The 15,789-nt window shown below is 39.9% G+C and overlaps 2 protein-coding genes across 2 annotated transcripts; one reads left to right on the top strand and one right to left on the bottom strand.

The window, feature by feature from the left end:
* The first annotated feature begins 187 nt into the window (after positions 1-187).
* Positions 188-5,079, top strand: cldn2 (claudin 2). Its single transcript, XM_058415027.1, has 3 exons — positions 188-505; positions 2,733-2,824; positions 3,042-5,079. The coding sequence occupies exon 3, from the start codon at positions 3,104-3,106 to the stop codon at positions 3,932-3,934; it is 831 nt and encodes a 276-aa protein (XP_058271010.1). The 5' UTR covers positions 188-505; positions 2,733-2,824; positions 3,042-3,103; the 3' UTR covers positions 3,935-5,079.
* Positions 5,080-6,712: 1,633 nt separating this feature from the next.
* On the bottom strand, positions 6,713-14,525 carry rbm41 (RNA binding motif protein 41). The gene is made up of 7 exons (XM_058415022.1): positions 14,440-14,525; positions 11,208-11,324; positions 10,283-10,490; positions 9,483-9,687; positions 8,846-9,309; positions 8,506-8,653; positions 6,713-8,383 (listed from the first exon to the last, which is right to left on the bottom strand). Exons 1-7 carry the CDS (start codon positions 14,508-14,510, stop codon positions 8,235-8,237), a joined length of 1,362 nt encoding a protein of 453 aa, XP_058271005.1. The 5' UTR covers positions 14,511-14,525; the 3' UTR covers positions 6,713-8,234.
* Positions 14,526-15,789: the final 1,264 nt, after the last annotated feature.

Below are 15,789 nucleotides of genomic sequence, written 5' to 3'. Positions count from 1 at the left end.
GAACAATTTGTGGAAAATTTACGGACGCAATTAGTGAAAAAGCCAGTACTGTCCAAACTTCTTGTTAAAATCAACCACTGCATCCTCCACAGAATAAAGGAACGATAATTCTAACCCACATAAGAGCAGGTGATTAGAGTTAGAGCTATGATCCAGAAAAAACATGGACTTTGATCAGCTCACAATACATGCAGCTTTGTTTGTGTGTGGTTTTATTTATTCTTACTGGAGTTTCTCGAAATTGCCAGAACTTTTAGTTTAATATCCAGAGGATGATGGGTTACAGTAATCGCTCCAGCGTGCTGAATTTAGCAACACGTTTACTCTGACAGAGGAAGCAGGAGTGCATTTTAATCTTATTACCGCATTGGTGACATGTGAGCAGAGATTTGATGAGATTACACTCAAGACTAAACTCTCTCTCTCTCTCACACACACACACACACACACTTTAGCGTAACAGTTTAGCAGAATTACACGTCTCATCGATTGTATCTGCATAATGGTAAGTAACGTAGTAAGTGTGTGTGTCAGAAAGACAGGAAGAGGAGATTTAATTTATCATGAAAAAACCTGCATAATTGATCACTAATTACTCAATATCCTATCACGTCTTACAAATATTTGTGTAAACTATTTACAAATGAATATAGAGCTGGGTGAGAAAGGGAAAGCCATTGGTGCTGTATGCTGTGGGGGTGTTTTGTTGTGGGTCGCCGTGTCAGGTTATAACACTTTAAAGATGGAGAGAAAAAAATATATTGCAGGGATTATTAAGGACTTAATTATTATTAAGTCCTGATCTGTGTGTCCAGCTGGAGGTGTTTCACTACTGGCACAAAGAGTTTCAGTTGTATGTGTAATTTCTGACAAAGTTTTTTTAATGTCAGATTTTTTTTGTCTGTTTTTTTTCTGACAGATTCAAGAAGAATATCATTAATTACTCAAACAGCAGTATATGGTAGTAGTGAAATTAGTACCATTAGTACTGTTAGTAATGATTTTAGTACTGTTAGTAGTGATATTAATACTGTTAGTACTGTTAGTAGTGATATTAGTACTGTTAATAATGAAATATGTACTGTTTGTAGTGATGTTAGTACTGTTAGTAGTGATATCAGTGATATTAGTACTCGTAGTAGTGATATTAGCACTGTTAGAAGTGATGGTAGTACTGTTAGTACTGTTAGTAGTGATATTAGTACTCTTAGTACTGAAATTAGTACTGTTAATAGTGATATTAGTTCTTATAGTAGTAATATTAGTACTGTTAGTAGTGATGTTAGCATTGTTAGTAGTGATATTAGTACTTATAGTAGTAATATTAGCACTGTTAGTTTTGATGTTAGTACTGTTAGTAGTATTAGTAGTGATATTAGTACTGTTAGCATTGTTATTAGTGATATTAGTTCTTAAAGTAGTAATATTTATACTATTAGTCGTGATGTTAGCATTGTTAGTAGTGATATTAGTACTTATAGTAGTAATATTAGCACTGTTAGTTTTGATATTAGTACTGTTAGTAGTGTTAGTAGTGATATTAGTACTGTTAGCACTGCTAGTAGTGATGTTAGTACTGTCAGTAGTGATGGTAGTACTGCTAGTAATGTAGTAGTGATTTTATTACTGTTAGTACTGTTAGTGATGTTAGTATTGTTAGTAGTGATATTAGTACTGTTAGTAGTGTTAATAGTGATATGAGTACTGTTAGTACTGTTAGTAGTGATGTTAGTATGGTTAGTACTGTTAGTAGTGATTTTAGTACTATTAGTAGTGATACTGGTACTGTTAGTACTGTTAGTAGTGATATTAGTACTGTTAGTAGTGATTTTAATACTGTTAGTAGTGTTATTAGTACTCTTAATAGTTATGTTAATACTGTAAGTAGTGATATTAATACTGTTAGTACTCTAAGTAGTGATATTAGTACTGTTAGTACTGTTAACAGTTATGTTAGTACTGTAGGTAGTGATAGTACTGTTAGTAGTGATGTTAGTACTGTTAGAAGTGATATTAGTGATAGCAGTAGTGTTAGTGGTGATATTAGTACTGTTGGTAGTGCTGGTCATGATATTTGTAGTGTGAGTAGTGAAATAAGTACTATTCATACTATTAGATTACTTTTATTAGTACTCTTAGTACTGTTCTTAGTGTTAATATTGATGGAAGTCTGAGTATTGGAGAAGTTTTGTGTTATTATTTTTAGCATTGTTAGTATTAGCAGTTGCAGTATTAGTGTTGTTAGTGTTAGTATTGCTAGTATAGTTAGTTGTATTAGCAGTAGTAATTGAATTGTTAGGAACATTAGTATTAATCATAATAGTACTGATAGTAAGGAGTGTTAATGCTAGTTGTATTAGTGTGGTTAGACGTGTTAGTACTATTGGTTTTAATAGTGTTATTGTAGGTAGGATAACTTGTTAGTGTTCATAGAATTAGTATTGTGAGGAGTGTTGGGAGTTTAAGAGTGTTTAGAGTTGTATTAGTATAGTTAGTGTTGAAAGGTACATAGGATTAGTACTGTTGTTAGTAGTGTTAGAAGTTTTAGTATTCATCTCTGTGACTAATAATATGTGCCACAAATATGCAGTAATGGAGAAAACATAGAAGGAGGGAAAATACTTTTTCATGACAGTATTTACTCAGTGCTCCACCATTCAGTCTCTTGTAAAGTAGTTTCATAATGTTAATGCAATTAAATTCAAGTTCATTTTGTTTTTCATGGCTGGTAGAAAACAAGGAAGAAGCGATGATTGTGTGATTAACACCGTCCTCCTATCAGCAACCTTGACTTTACCATGTGAGCGCAAAATCCAGTTGTGGGGTGAGTAACGGGTGAATCGTTAACCTACTTCTCTGTCTATCTGTGTTTATACATGAACTGTGGAAACTCAATGTTTAGATAGGGACGGGACAGAAGAGTTACAAACAGGGACAAGAGAAACACACACAGGGAAGACACGTAAGGGCAGATGAGTGTTCAGATTCATGGTTAGCCTACTACACTTCACTGCTCTTTCCATTTCTTCTTGTTTTAACAGAACAAGAGCTAATCGCTAGTCATTTAAAGCTTTCAAAACACAGCGTGCTACCAGTCGCAGCTATGGCCGTAGCCGCAGTGGAGTTGATGGGCTTCTTTTTGGGCCTCCTGGGTATGATTGGCAACTTGGTGGCCACCCTGCTGCCCTCCTGGGAAATCTCGGCCCACATCGGGCCCAACATTGTCACGGCCGTGACGAACATGAAGGGTCTGTGGATGGCATGCGTTCACCAGAGCACCGGAGCCTTCCAGTGTGAGACCTACAACACCATCCTCGGCTTGTCCACCGACCTGCAGGTGGCCCGAGCCATGATGGTCATCTCCATTATCTTTTCTGTCCTAGCCTGCGCAGTGTCCAGCGTCGGGATGCAGTGCACTGTGTGCATGGATGGCTCGTCGGCAAAGACGAAAACAGCTGGAGCCGGAGGATTTATTTTTTTAACAGCTGGCCTTCTGTCGCTCATTCCTGTTTGCTGGAAGACCAACGAAGTAGTCCAGACCTTCTACCATTACAACCTACCTGACAGTCTGAAGTTCGAGATTGGGGACTGCTTGTATGTCGGGATCGCCTCGTCTCTCGTGTCTTTGCTAGGCGGAGGGCTGCTAAGCATGTCCTGCTGGAGTGACCTAGATGCACGGCAAGGGTTCAGACGAGGTTACCCGTACCCTGAACGCCTGGCGAAACACAGTGCGGCCCGTGGTGCCTCATATTCGATGCCTTTCCACCCTTCAGCCACTCTGCAGAGTGCAATGAACATGAATCCCACCAACAGAACCCAGACCATGGTCAGCCAGATCAGTAGCAGCAGCCACTCCACCACTGGCGTCCGAGACTCCAGGAAACCGGCACACCAGAAAACCACAGCTAGCTACGACGTTACCGGGTACGTCTGAAGACTTCACCATGAACTTGAAAAGACTGAACTGATAAAATTCGACCCCGGATACTTCTTGAGTTCACATTTTTTTGAGTATTTTTTTTCCTGCTGAGAGAACGATTTCAGTAACAGCAGGGCATGCCTGTAAGTGAAACAAATCAATACCCGGTCAATGGACCACTGGTGCCTTGCAAAAGCTATATGAAAGCTCTGTATAAACATGAAGAGCTAATGTTTCACAGTGATGGTTTAATATGACTGTAAAAGCATACTTAAGGACTAACTCTTAAATCCAGTGTTATTCAATTTGAATGGTTACAGTTTTGACACATGGACAGGTTTGTGCTCGAATTTTCTTCTTAAATGACAGAAAACTGTAAACTAATGATATAAATGATGCATGTTAGATTAGTTCATGGAGCATGGCCAAGTGGCCTGTGATTTTTTGTAAGTTTTTTTTTTATTACATTGTTGGAAATCACAACCCAAGAGGTAAGGTTTAATCAAAACCTTGAATCGTATATCAGATGACAAGTTGAACATATCACCATTTAGAGTTATACAGGGCCAAACCGGACACTCAGGTCTTCTAAAATGTCTAAATAACCCTTAACTAAGAGCAGCCCCTCACCCTATCTGTATGTTTGGCTCAAGTCAATGATTTACCACAGTAGCAACACTGCACTGGAATCAACTCAATTGATTTTGGCTCAGTGATTCTGTGAGAAATTCGGTTTATTTTCCTGCATCAGTGTGACAACAGACACGTTCCAGACTAGGTGTTTTATAGGCATTTGGAGATTTTGGGATAGATGCTGCCTTCAAATCTGAAGAAGAAGAAGAAGAAGCATATTTGTTGCATATATGTTACAGCAAGATTCCCAGCTTGGGCGCAGTGGTAGCTCAAGTGTTTAAGGCTCTGGGTCATTGACTGGAAGATTGGGGTTCAAGCCCCAGCACCAACAAGCTACCACCGTTGGACACTTGAGCAAGGCCCCTAACCCACCTTTCTCCAGGGGCCCTGCAGCCTGGCTGACCCCAACCCCCAAGGATGGAATAAGCAAAGAAAGAATTTCACTGTAATGCATATGTGACAAATAAAGACAAGTTAACTTAACTTGATAAGAAGCTGAAGTCAGAGCACAGGGACAGCCATGATGCAGCACATCTGGAGCAGAGAGGGTTAAGGGTCTTGCTCTGTAGCCCAAAAGTGGCAGCTTGGTGGTGCTGGAGCTTGAACCCCTGACCATCTAAAGCATAACCCAGACAGTTGAGCCACCACTGTCTTGTATATAGCACTTCATTTAGTACAGTTTTTTCCCCAGGAGCACATCAGACACCAGTCTTCAGACATCAGACATCTGTCTAACAATTGGAATGCTCTGACCTTGTAAATCTTGTAAATAAACCTTGTTACATTCTTACATTCAACCATATTACATTCATGTGCATGTAAAGGCAGACATCCCAGTTTCGGCCTGGCTTGCAGTCTCCACTCTAATTCATCCTAAAGCTGTTCTATCGGGTTGAGGTCAGTGCAGTTCCTCAACACCAAACTCACTCATCCATGTCTTTATGGGCCTGGTTTTGTGCACTGGTGTGCAGTCATGTTGGAACAGGAAGGGGTCGTCCCCAAACTGTTCCCACAAAGTTGGGAGCATGAAATTGTCCAAAATGTCTTGGTATGCTGAAGCATTCAGAGTTCCTTTCACTGGAACTAAGGGGCCAAGCCCAACTGCTGAAAAACAACACCTGAATTCAATGATTTGGAGGGGTGTCCCAAAACCTTTGGCAATATAAGTGTATTTCATTATCACAGAGGACGTATAATTGCACTGTATACACAACGCTCCTTTATTCCCTATAAACACTGAAAAGGCGTATATTATTTTATCTAGTAATCTTCTAATAAACTATTTTGTCATGGTCAGGGTAAATTTATCTGGAATATAATCCCAGGATCCAGGATGGCACGCCAGTCCTTTAGTTCATCATGCACACACATTTTGGGTATAATGGGGGTATATGGGGATCATTCAAAACTCCACACAGACTAACTGGACTACAGCATGTTTGAAACATCAACAGTATCCATCTACGTAGCTTTACAGGAATCTGTCTCCAGCATGGTACTCTAAGTTAATCATAAAATCTTCCTCAAGAATCATACAAGAGTTTTTCAGATGTCAATAGCACCTTGTTAAGATGCTATTGAAGGAGCATTTTGTTCTGAAAGTGTATTAATGCCTGGCATGAGGACAGAAACCTTGAGTGGAGCTAGAAGTCAGATGGAGTATCTGTAGTCAGGCTTGCTGTAATTGATTTCTCAGTAGGTGGAATGGTGGACACGTGGTCCAGGCATTGCTAAAGTAGCGCACATGAACTATCACGTTCTTGGTAAGAGCAGTAAGTGATGCTTTGGAGACCTCTGCTGGTCACATCAGGTATGGCACCACGTATAGGTAGAATATAGTGAGATCATTCACGACAAGAAAACCTGTAATTTACACATTTACACCTAGTGCCTGAGTTGCACATCGCTGCTTCTAAATCCTGGTTGATCTGAAGTTGTTTTTCAAGAACTAAGCAAATCATCGGCCACCTGTACAAGGTCACGGAGAACCTGGAGGTTTTCCCATGGGACACAAGGACACCCTAAACACAAATCACCAGTTTATATGAAATCCTTCACAGAGACTTGTACTGCAGATACTGCCGCATTTTTCCCACGACACTGGGGTGTATGGTCACTTCTCTCAAACTAATCATAGCAAAAAACTTGTACTCACAGGAGCCAAGTAAAAATAAAGTTTATTGCAAAAAAAAGTCAGTCATCAATTTATCCAGACATCCCAGGATGATCTCATTTAATTCCCCTAAATTTCCTTAATATGTACTATGTCACTGATGCTCCTCTCATAGTTTTTCTAAATTCCCTGCTCAAACTTTTCCCACTATGTTCAGGTTTCAGCTTTTTAATTTCCCATTGTTTCTAGTTTTCTCGTATCGATTCCCATTAGCTTCAGTTTTAGGCCTTCAGCTTTCCTATCATTTTCGTCTCCACCTCTTTTGCTATATTAAAAAAACCTCTTAGGCACTTTCGACAGCATTTTCTCTTCAGATGCCGTGCTTGAACAGATCTTCCCTGAGCTATTCTATTCCATGTTGGATAATGTTATCATGTGTAAGTATTACTTTTCTCTTTTATTCATATTTGCACTGATGTATCTGTATAGTTTCCAAGTTTTAGGTTCACCTATGCTGTGTGTGTGTGAGTGTAATTGTACCCATGAACAGATGGAATCTTTGTATTCTTTAATGGATATATCCTGTATGTGTGTTTGTATTACTAATGTGCATACATGTAGCTTTACTCGGAATCAACCATTTTCACACTTTATATATTGTATATCTGCTTTTTCAGCTTGAGTCAGTGGAATTTCCTCTCCCCCTGAGCACGGTCGTCCTAACCCAGCACAACATCTACGTCATCTTCTGGCACGCTTAGCTGTCGACATATCGGTTCTGCTCGAGCATCTCTGCACTCCTACTCCCTTTTGTCTTTCCTTCTCCTCCTCCTCCTCTTCCTCCACTCTACTGCATTCTGCCAGCTGTGACTGTATCTCACACTTAGACTCAGTCGAAAGTGACCTATTCTCCTCCAGGCTCATCTTAAAGATCCTGTTGATCGAGTTCCAGCGAAGATGTTGCCTCTGATTCTGAGTTTGACTATTACCCCAAGATCAGCCACACTGACTACCGTCCTAGCACTCCTGCCACACTCCTTCACTTCAACCCTCATCCTCACATTCATCCTAGTCTGCCCCATATCGTTTCATTAAACTGCATTTTTCACCAAATGCTATGTTGAGTGTGTTTATTTCCAATTTTTCCTTCAGAAAATGCTCCACAAAAACGTGTCATTAAACATTTTGGATGTTCTGTTTTCAGAATACATTTATTGAGCAGTTTTGGAAGGAGTGTCCAGTGTTACTGCTTTGTACCAGTCACACTGGTTAGATAACGACTTTATAACTGTTGCAGCATGAGATAAAACATTCCAAAACATAATATGTGTCTTTAAATGGACAAAAAAATGTAATGATATATTTCTTTAATTAAAAACAAATTAAAGTTTGGGAAATTTCTATGGGATAAGAGAGACGGAATGCTAAGGAAGGTCTGGATGATAACAGCAACTCTGCTTCATGTCTGGATCACACCAGCAGATCATGACATGTTTTATTCTGTACATAAATACCTTCAGAAGTACTTCTAATTACTTCAGATTCTAATGATCAGTTTCTCAGATCCTTTTACGCTGTTGATCCTTTTGTGCTGTGATTTTCTGTAGAGTCCTCAGTCTTTGTGTGTCTCCTCTCTCGGGCAAATTCAATGACCAGAGGCTTGTCCTGCAGCTTGTATCCATTTACAGTGTCCAACGCTGCTTGTGCAGTCTCTATATCTGTTTAAAAAAAATCTATTAATTAATGAGTCATGATCCAAGCTTATAGTGTATGAAAATGCAGTCTATTTACACAGATAGTAATGCTTTCGTACGGTCCTGTCTTGTACGCATTCTCCTACCTGAGAAGGTAATGAAGGCTTGACCCTTCAGCCTGCCTGTCAGGACGCGGTACACGATTGGATCTGTGTCGTCCTTCTGAAAGCGGGAGAAAAGAGCCACCAGCTGGGACAAAGAGGCCCGTGGACTCATGTTCTTTACACACAGCACCTATGTGAAAAACACACGGAATAAAAAGGACTACTTATTATTGTATAATTGCACACATGCACTCACGTGACTTCTGAATCATTCAAATAAAAGCATTCACAGAACCTCGTCTTCTCTTCTCTAAACAGACCTCATCCTTTATTATATGCCTTCAAATATGTATGTATATGTGTCGCTCTACAGAAAACCTACATTCGACGGCTCTCCACGCTGGTAGTTCTGAAAGCGTGAGATTCTCCTTATCCCGTCCTCCGTCTCCCGATTGTTCCTGATCTCCTCGTCTGAAATCTCCTCTACTTTACCGCTGACGGTCACTGGACCGCTCTGGCCCTGACTGCAACACGCGGTCACGCGTCCAATGGGCTGGTTAACTGTCAGTTTCTGTGGAACAGATGATGATTCTTGATTCTGAGACGGTGTTGTGCCGAAGGGTCGTGTGGATTCAGTGATTACTGACGACTGGCTGTCGAGAGTGTGCGTCTGATCCGAGTCTGAGTCCAGGTCCGGATGTGGTGTTTGTTTGTGATCGGAATCCGTCTGAGAGGAGTGTGTGACGCTCTCAGAGTCTTTCTTTTGATCTTTAAAGAAGTCTCTGTATAACGAGTCCATTGGGTTTGAAGATGTCGCCCCCTGCTGGCCGGCCTGTGATTCTCCCTCTTTGAGGAAACAGTGAAAGATGAGCAACATTAATCATTCTAATTATCAAAACACCATATAATACATTAAAAATCTTTATATATATATATATATATATATATATATATATAAATAGTCTGTCTGAATAGGGATCTGTCCCTCTCTAGACAAATGTCTTCTTTCTGTTTTCCACCTTGATGGTAGAGGGCAGACAGAAAGCTGGAGCGGTCACTGCCGTGGAACAGAGCCTTCTCGATCTCCATCTCTCTCCGGGTGAGAGCTCGGCTGCCTGAGAAGCGCTGAGGACGGGACAATAACTCCGCCCTCGCCGCCATCTTGTCCCAGATGACCTGCAGGCGCTCATCCCGTGCTTCAGGAGCTACGCTCACGCCACGATTCTGAAAAAGAGAAAAAAAAATCCATTGGTTCCTTCTTACGCTTTCTCACGTAAATATCTCACACACAACAGAACAGTTCATACTCATATCTAACTCTTTCTTCATCACATCTACAACCTGACTGCACTTTGTAGGTGTGCGATTTCCGATTGTTAACTCAGGTGTTGCTCGTCTCTGATCTTCAGGACAAAGCAGTCTGGCTAACTGACAAGCAGCAATTATTTCATTTTACTAACTTCAAACGCAGTGCCTTGCTAAGGATCGGCCGACGGTTCTGTTTATATAACTGCCATGAAGTAAGCGACAACAGGAACGAACCTGTTTTTCTGGATTTTTTCAACATTAAATGGCGCTAGAACCTGATGATTAAAAAAATTGTTCAAGCTGGCAAACCACTTTCACATAAGATGAGTACAAACACCTCAATGGTAACTGTAGTGAGTTACAACCACATCAAGACATCCTGTTGTACGGTTGTGTCTCTAACGCATCCAGAAAGCTCTTAGCATTCACAAAGCAGGCTTCTTCTAAGAGTATAGAATTTTCCAGAAAGGTCCAAGCGTTCACTTTGTTTGTCTCTGAGCTGGACTCTGACCTTCCCGCCACTCGTCTTGTCCTGCAAGTCTCTGTTCCTCCACAGCTGGATCTCGGCATCGGTGAGGCCCAGCTCTCTCAGGCTGGCGAGTTCCTTCTCTCCATCCTGCAGTGCCTGGAACTGGGCCAGACTGCGCACTCCTGCTGCCTGCTCACCGAACGGCTTGTATAGCGCAGCCGGGGCGAAGCATTTCTTCTTCGCTACACAGCTGTCGGGACGAGAGAAGGATTACTTTTTTGTCATGAGTCACAGTGACAAATCAGCGCTATTTATTAATTTTCATCTGTTTTAAGTGTAAAGAGGAAAGCTATAACGAGAGCAAAGGGCTCCGTGTTTTAAAACCGTAAACACTTGTATTTCTAGACGGAATAAAAAAACTCCACCCTGAAACACATCAAATACGTTTTTCTGTTGAAATATCCACGAGAAATTAGCAGGTGAGTGGCGAGTTACGAACAAATTTATATGAGGAAAAGTGCAATGATCTCAAGTATAACGGATAACGGTCAGGATCTAAACATAAGAGAGCGTCTTTTCCCGTCACTTTCTGTCATTTTCCCCATGGACTCAGAACCCCAGAATGCAATGCAGCTACATGACGTGGTTACGGCCGATATGCGGATCAGCTAGTTAGCGATCTTCAAGATGACAGGCGACGACTGGACTGGCATCGCCTTCTTTGGGTAGAAATGAAGCGAGGGATAATTCCTCTATCCACTATAAGAGGGCGGCTGAAAGGCATTGTGGGGTAATGTAGAAAATTGAAAGAAAATACTCCAGAATAATTTTATTATGAACCAAACTGAAGCTTGTGTGATTGTGATTATAATGATGTCGTTACGCAAGTTCATCAGGGCGGAGTTTTCCTTTACGTCTTACTCCAGGTGTGTTGAGAGGACTGGAGTTGTGGAGATGTGATGGTTACCGGTCGACGTCGACGTCTGTGTCGAGCTGCTGGAGCAGCAGGTTGTGCAGCTGCCTCTGACCCTCGGTCTCCTGCTCCTCGGGAAGCGGGCCGTCGTCACACACCCGGCGAGCAACCCTGCACCGTTACAATTCAATGACTGTAAAATTCTGACAGCTTTCCCCAGTTCGTTTATATTTCACATAAAAAGTGAAAAGCAAAAAATATTGATGCATGAAAAGATGCTTGGTAGAGAAATCATATCTTTTAAATGTGTATATACTGTACTATATAAACATACATATATACATCCTCTTTAACACCTGCACTACACATAACTTATACAGCGGTCTTTGCACTATTGTATATCTAATCTAATCTAATCTAATCTAACCCTTTTTACCAGAACGCTGGCTCTCAAATCGACTTATGGGACATTTTCAATCAGTGTAAATAAATGAATGATGGTCTTATCTAAAATGAGTCAGGACTCTGTTGGCTTTCAGTGTGTTTTCCCTTCTGTTGGATAACTTTACACAGAATGGTTGAAGATAAATTTGAGTTGCTTTTTAGATCAACAAGCACTTCTCACATCTCAGAGAGCAGTACTTTAAAAATGTACTTTTCTATGGAACTTTTTTATGCATACTACAAATTCCCCTGAGTGTCTCCTTTCATATTAACCACCACTGTGGATTAGGACATGACAAAGACACTCAATCATCAACATGGACACATTTTTCCATTTTTTTTGGCCTCTGGAGGAAAAGACAGTTAATTATTGTATTACTCTACAACTGCAAATAAAATATGATTTATTGTTCAGCCCTGATATTAAACTATACAACCTTTTTTAGTGAGTATGGTGATCTTCCCATCAAATAGTCATTGCAAATTATAAATTAGATTTTTTTTACATTATATTTATATAAAAACTGACCAAACCAAGCATGTGCTGGTCTCTGTAAAACCTTTGTATACTCCTAAACAAGGCTGGGGTCACAAATGAATGATCTGACCTTATTAATATGTGGCGCATTAATGATCTGTTTCCCACGCCTTTTTCGTGGGCATATTTACCTAAGGATATCATCATCATCATCATCAGAGCTACATCTCCACAGAATCTTCACAGAACTGTGTTTGTAACACAAGTTGGATTCACAAGGACTAAAACCTCCCCAAATAATTACTCTCTCCTACAGAAACGGGAGATTACTGGGACACACCCGCCTTATTCATGGTTATGATGCGGACACACCCTCTGACTGACAGCTGGAACACTCTGTGTACATGTATGACCAAGGAGTCATGACCCAGTTTGTTTGTTTGGTTTTTTTTTAAAGACACACACACACACAGTATGTAAGAATGCTAATGTCTCTGTAATGACTTAATTGTTAATAACTACTAACGAGTGAACACCAGTTACATAACAAGAGCGGAGTTTCCAGTAGTAATACTACTCCGCATGCATAACATGACCCTCTATTGTTTTCTTTGTAGAACTATATTTCATCACTATAAACGAAAGCTGACGCCATTTAACTATTTCATGTCAGCGCTGCAACATCTTTATGTCATGATGCACGTTTTTATCACTGCTTACTCTCCATAGTACCACTTTGTATATACTGTTTTTTTTTAATTAAAACTGAATAATCAGATGAATAATCTGTTTTGTAAAGATTTTGTAAATCTGTAAGAAAATATTGTTGACTTCCGGTGACATGAAAGGCGGTGACTGTTGGGTGTGGGCGTGTCCAAATCAGTGACAACATAAGTGTAGAAGAGTTTTATGCAAATATGGAGCGACTCGGTGCACCACGTGATCCGTGGCTAAGCGCTCGCGCTGCTTCTCCTTCATCTGGTATGATTTGATGCAGATACACACTGGTTCATTTTATACACACAAAGACAAAATCTACCTCCAGAATGTTCCGTTTTAACGGGCAAGAAAACCGATTCGCTGTCAAGTGGAATGCTAATGGCATGATCAACCAAGAAACCTTATTACCATGGCAACCAAGATGTCTTCATAATAGCGTGAATGACAGTGTTGCCAGATTGGGCGGGTTTCCTCCCAATTGGGATAATTTTTGTTACGTCTAACCAAGGAAAAAAATAGATAAAAATTTGGGCTGGTTTTTGATGCAACTGGCGGGTTTTTAGTTTTGACTATAAGTTTAAGTTTTGATATTTTATAAATTTTCTATTCAAACCAACTCTACAATAAAGTATAATATGTAATGTTGACGGTTTAATAATGTGGTTCAGTTTAGCCCATAAGGTTCAGCAGAGTCCTGTCTAGTCAGACTTCAATCCTGATTGGCTGGTTGTTTTAATCATTGTACTCGTTAAGCTGATATCAAAGTTATTCGCAAAGCTGTAAGTGTTTTTATCATCATGCCAAAGTGGGGTAAATACAGAAAGTCCTACAGAAAAGAATGGGAGAGCGACCCGTTCTATAATATTACAAGAGATGTTCTCCGTATAAAAAGGTACGCGAGTTTATACGCTGTTATTGTGCTATAAAATTCTGATGTCATGTTTGATCATTAAATATAATTAAGTATACATGTAACTAACGTAGTATGTGTGTGTCAAAATATGTTTTGGGTTTTCTGTTTGTTATTGTATTAGCTGTCGCAGTATTTTTGGAATTTTGGGCTGGTATTTTTGGAAATGGGAGGAGTTTAAGCTGTAGTTGGGGTGGAACTCTTCAGTCCAATCTGGCAACCCTGGCGACTCATGCCTTGCCGTGATAAAATCAGTGTATGTGTGAAAGTAGCTTTACTGCATTACTTTTTCAGTTTTCTGTCTTGCATGGTGGAATATTAGTGTTCGTTTGTTGTTGTTGGTATTAATTACACATGGGTTTAATTCGAACTATATTGCTTTCCATCGCTCCAAACCTCCGGAATTCTACTGAACCTCGAATCGACATTGAGATAACAATTTAAAACACGTTTATTTCTTGAGTACTTCCATCCTATCATTCCTCTTTCGTTTGCCTTAGTCCCCATCCCTGATTTCGTTACCCTAATGAAAGTCACTCCAATGTATGAAATGTTAGCATTACGCTTCCTAGCTAGTTAAAGCTATGATAACGATGCACTCCTTAAAGTCCGCTCTCGCATTACGCTATATTAAGCAATCGCGCTGTACAATTAAAATGCGTAATAGATTTTATGTAAAAAAAAAGACCACATGGGGTAAGACATGAAGCACTATTTACACGCTCGCTACTCACCGCTTCATATTTCCTCCATAAATCCTCCACTTCCTGTTTACAGCGGAAGTATTGTTATCGAAGCAAAGCATTCTGGGATATGTAGTTAATCTTTGCGAGCTGGAGAAAGCTGTGCAATGAGATCATTCAGAAACTTTTGCAAACTTTCGAAAGGAAAAGAATTTAACGTGAGTCACTATTTTGGTTTGTAATGAAGAGTTATCTTGAAATTCTAACAAACTAAAGGTCTTGGCTGCATAAAATATATTAAATTCTTCTTTATTTGTCCTCAGTATGTGCAAACATTTGCTCTTAACTGTACATCTTGTTAAATTGTGAATGTTCATTTTTCTCAAGGTTTGTCTGCAGAATAATATGAACATGAAGCGTTATGATGTGCGACTACTACAACTGTGTGCTTTTAATATATTGAGTTTTAATCCTTAATAACTTTTCTTTCATATTTTTGTAACAGAATCTCTCACATATACACTATATGTGTGGACAAAAAAAAATTGTGGACACCTGAACATCACACTGGTATGTGCTTTTTGAACATCCAGTTCCAGATTTATTCCACTGTTGCTGTTTTATTATAATAAGCGCTGCTCTTCTGGGAAGCTTTCCACTAGATGTTGGAGCGAGGCTGTAGGGATATATGTTCATTCAGCTACATGAGCGGTAGCGAGATCAGGTACTGATGTGTGTTCCAGTTCAACTCGGTGGTGCTCAGAGTCAGGACTCTTGAGTTCTTCCACTTTCTCCAGCCTTAACCTCCACATCATATCTTCCATGGAGAGCTTTGTGCACAGACGCATTTGGTCTGGGCCTCTTAGTTCCAATAAAGGGAAATTGTAATGCTATAGAGTACAAAGATGTTCTATACAACTGTGTGCATCTACATTTGTGGAAGCAGTTTGGAGAAGAATCACATATGGATGTGGAGTGCGATGGTCAGGGGTGCACATACTTTTATTCGTATAACACAGGCTATATACTATACATGTGCTGTTCAATTCTTTAATCTGATTGGCTAGAAGGTGTTGGCATCAAACATGATATTAACGCACTCATCATAATGTTATTGTTTCTATAGCAACAACTCTGTCAACTGGATTTTGGTTCACGGAGGCTTCACATAATCTAAGCCTAAAAATAAACAACATGCTGTTATTTAGTAAGAAAAAAAAAAAGAACTATCATTGATATGTTTAAATCTTTCTGTCAGGAGACGTCTAATTAAAATGTATGGAAGGAGTCTCCAGTGTCAGGAGTCTTCAGGATAGAGAGGTTTTATAGTTATGATCCTAAGGAAAGACAAAAAAAGTGCTGAGGAAATGACTGCTTGTGATAACATTAACTTGTCTCACC

Source organism: Hemibagrus wyckioides, linkage group LG18 (assembly GCF_019097595.1).
Source record: "Hemibagrus wyckioides isolate EC202008001 linkage group LG18, SWU_Hwy_1.0, whole genome shotgun sequence".
Taxonomy (NCBI): Eukaryota; Metazoa; Chordata; class Actinopteri; order Siluriformes; family Bagridae; genus Hemibagrus; species Hemibagrus wyckioides.
This window is presented reverse-complemented; position numbering and strand designations above follow the sequence as displayed.

Bases quoted from the DNA above. Each gene is read 5' to 3' on its own strand.
- cldn2 (XM_058415027.1), top strand. From the start codon at position 3,104: ATGGCCGTAGCCGCAGTGGAGTTGATGGGCTTCTTTTTGGGCCTCCTG.
- rbm41 (XM_058415022.1), bottom strand. From the start codon at position 14,510: ATGCTTTGCTTCGATAACAATACTTCCGCTGTAAACAGGAAGTGGAGG. The intron at 11,325-14,439 runs GTGAGTAGCGAG...GTAACGGTGCAG, and splicing joins TATGGAGGAAATATGAAGCG to GGTTGCTCGCCGGGTGTGTG. The intron at 9,310-9,482 runs GTGGAAAACAGA...GTTTCCTCAAAG, and splicing joins GTCTGCCCTCTACCATCAAG to AGGGAGAATCACAGGCCGGC.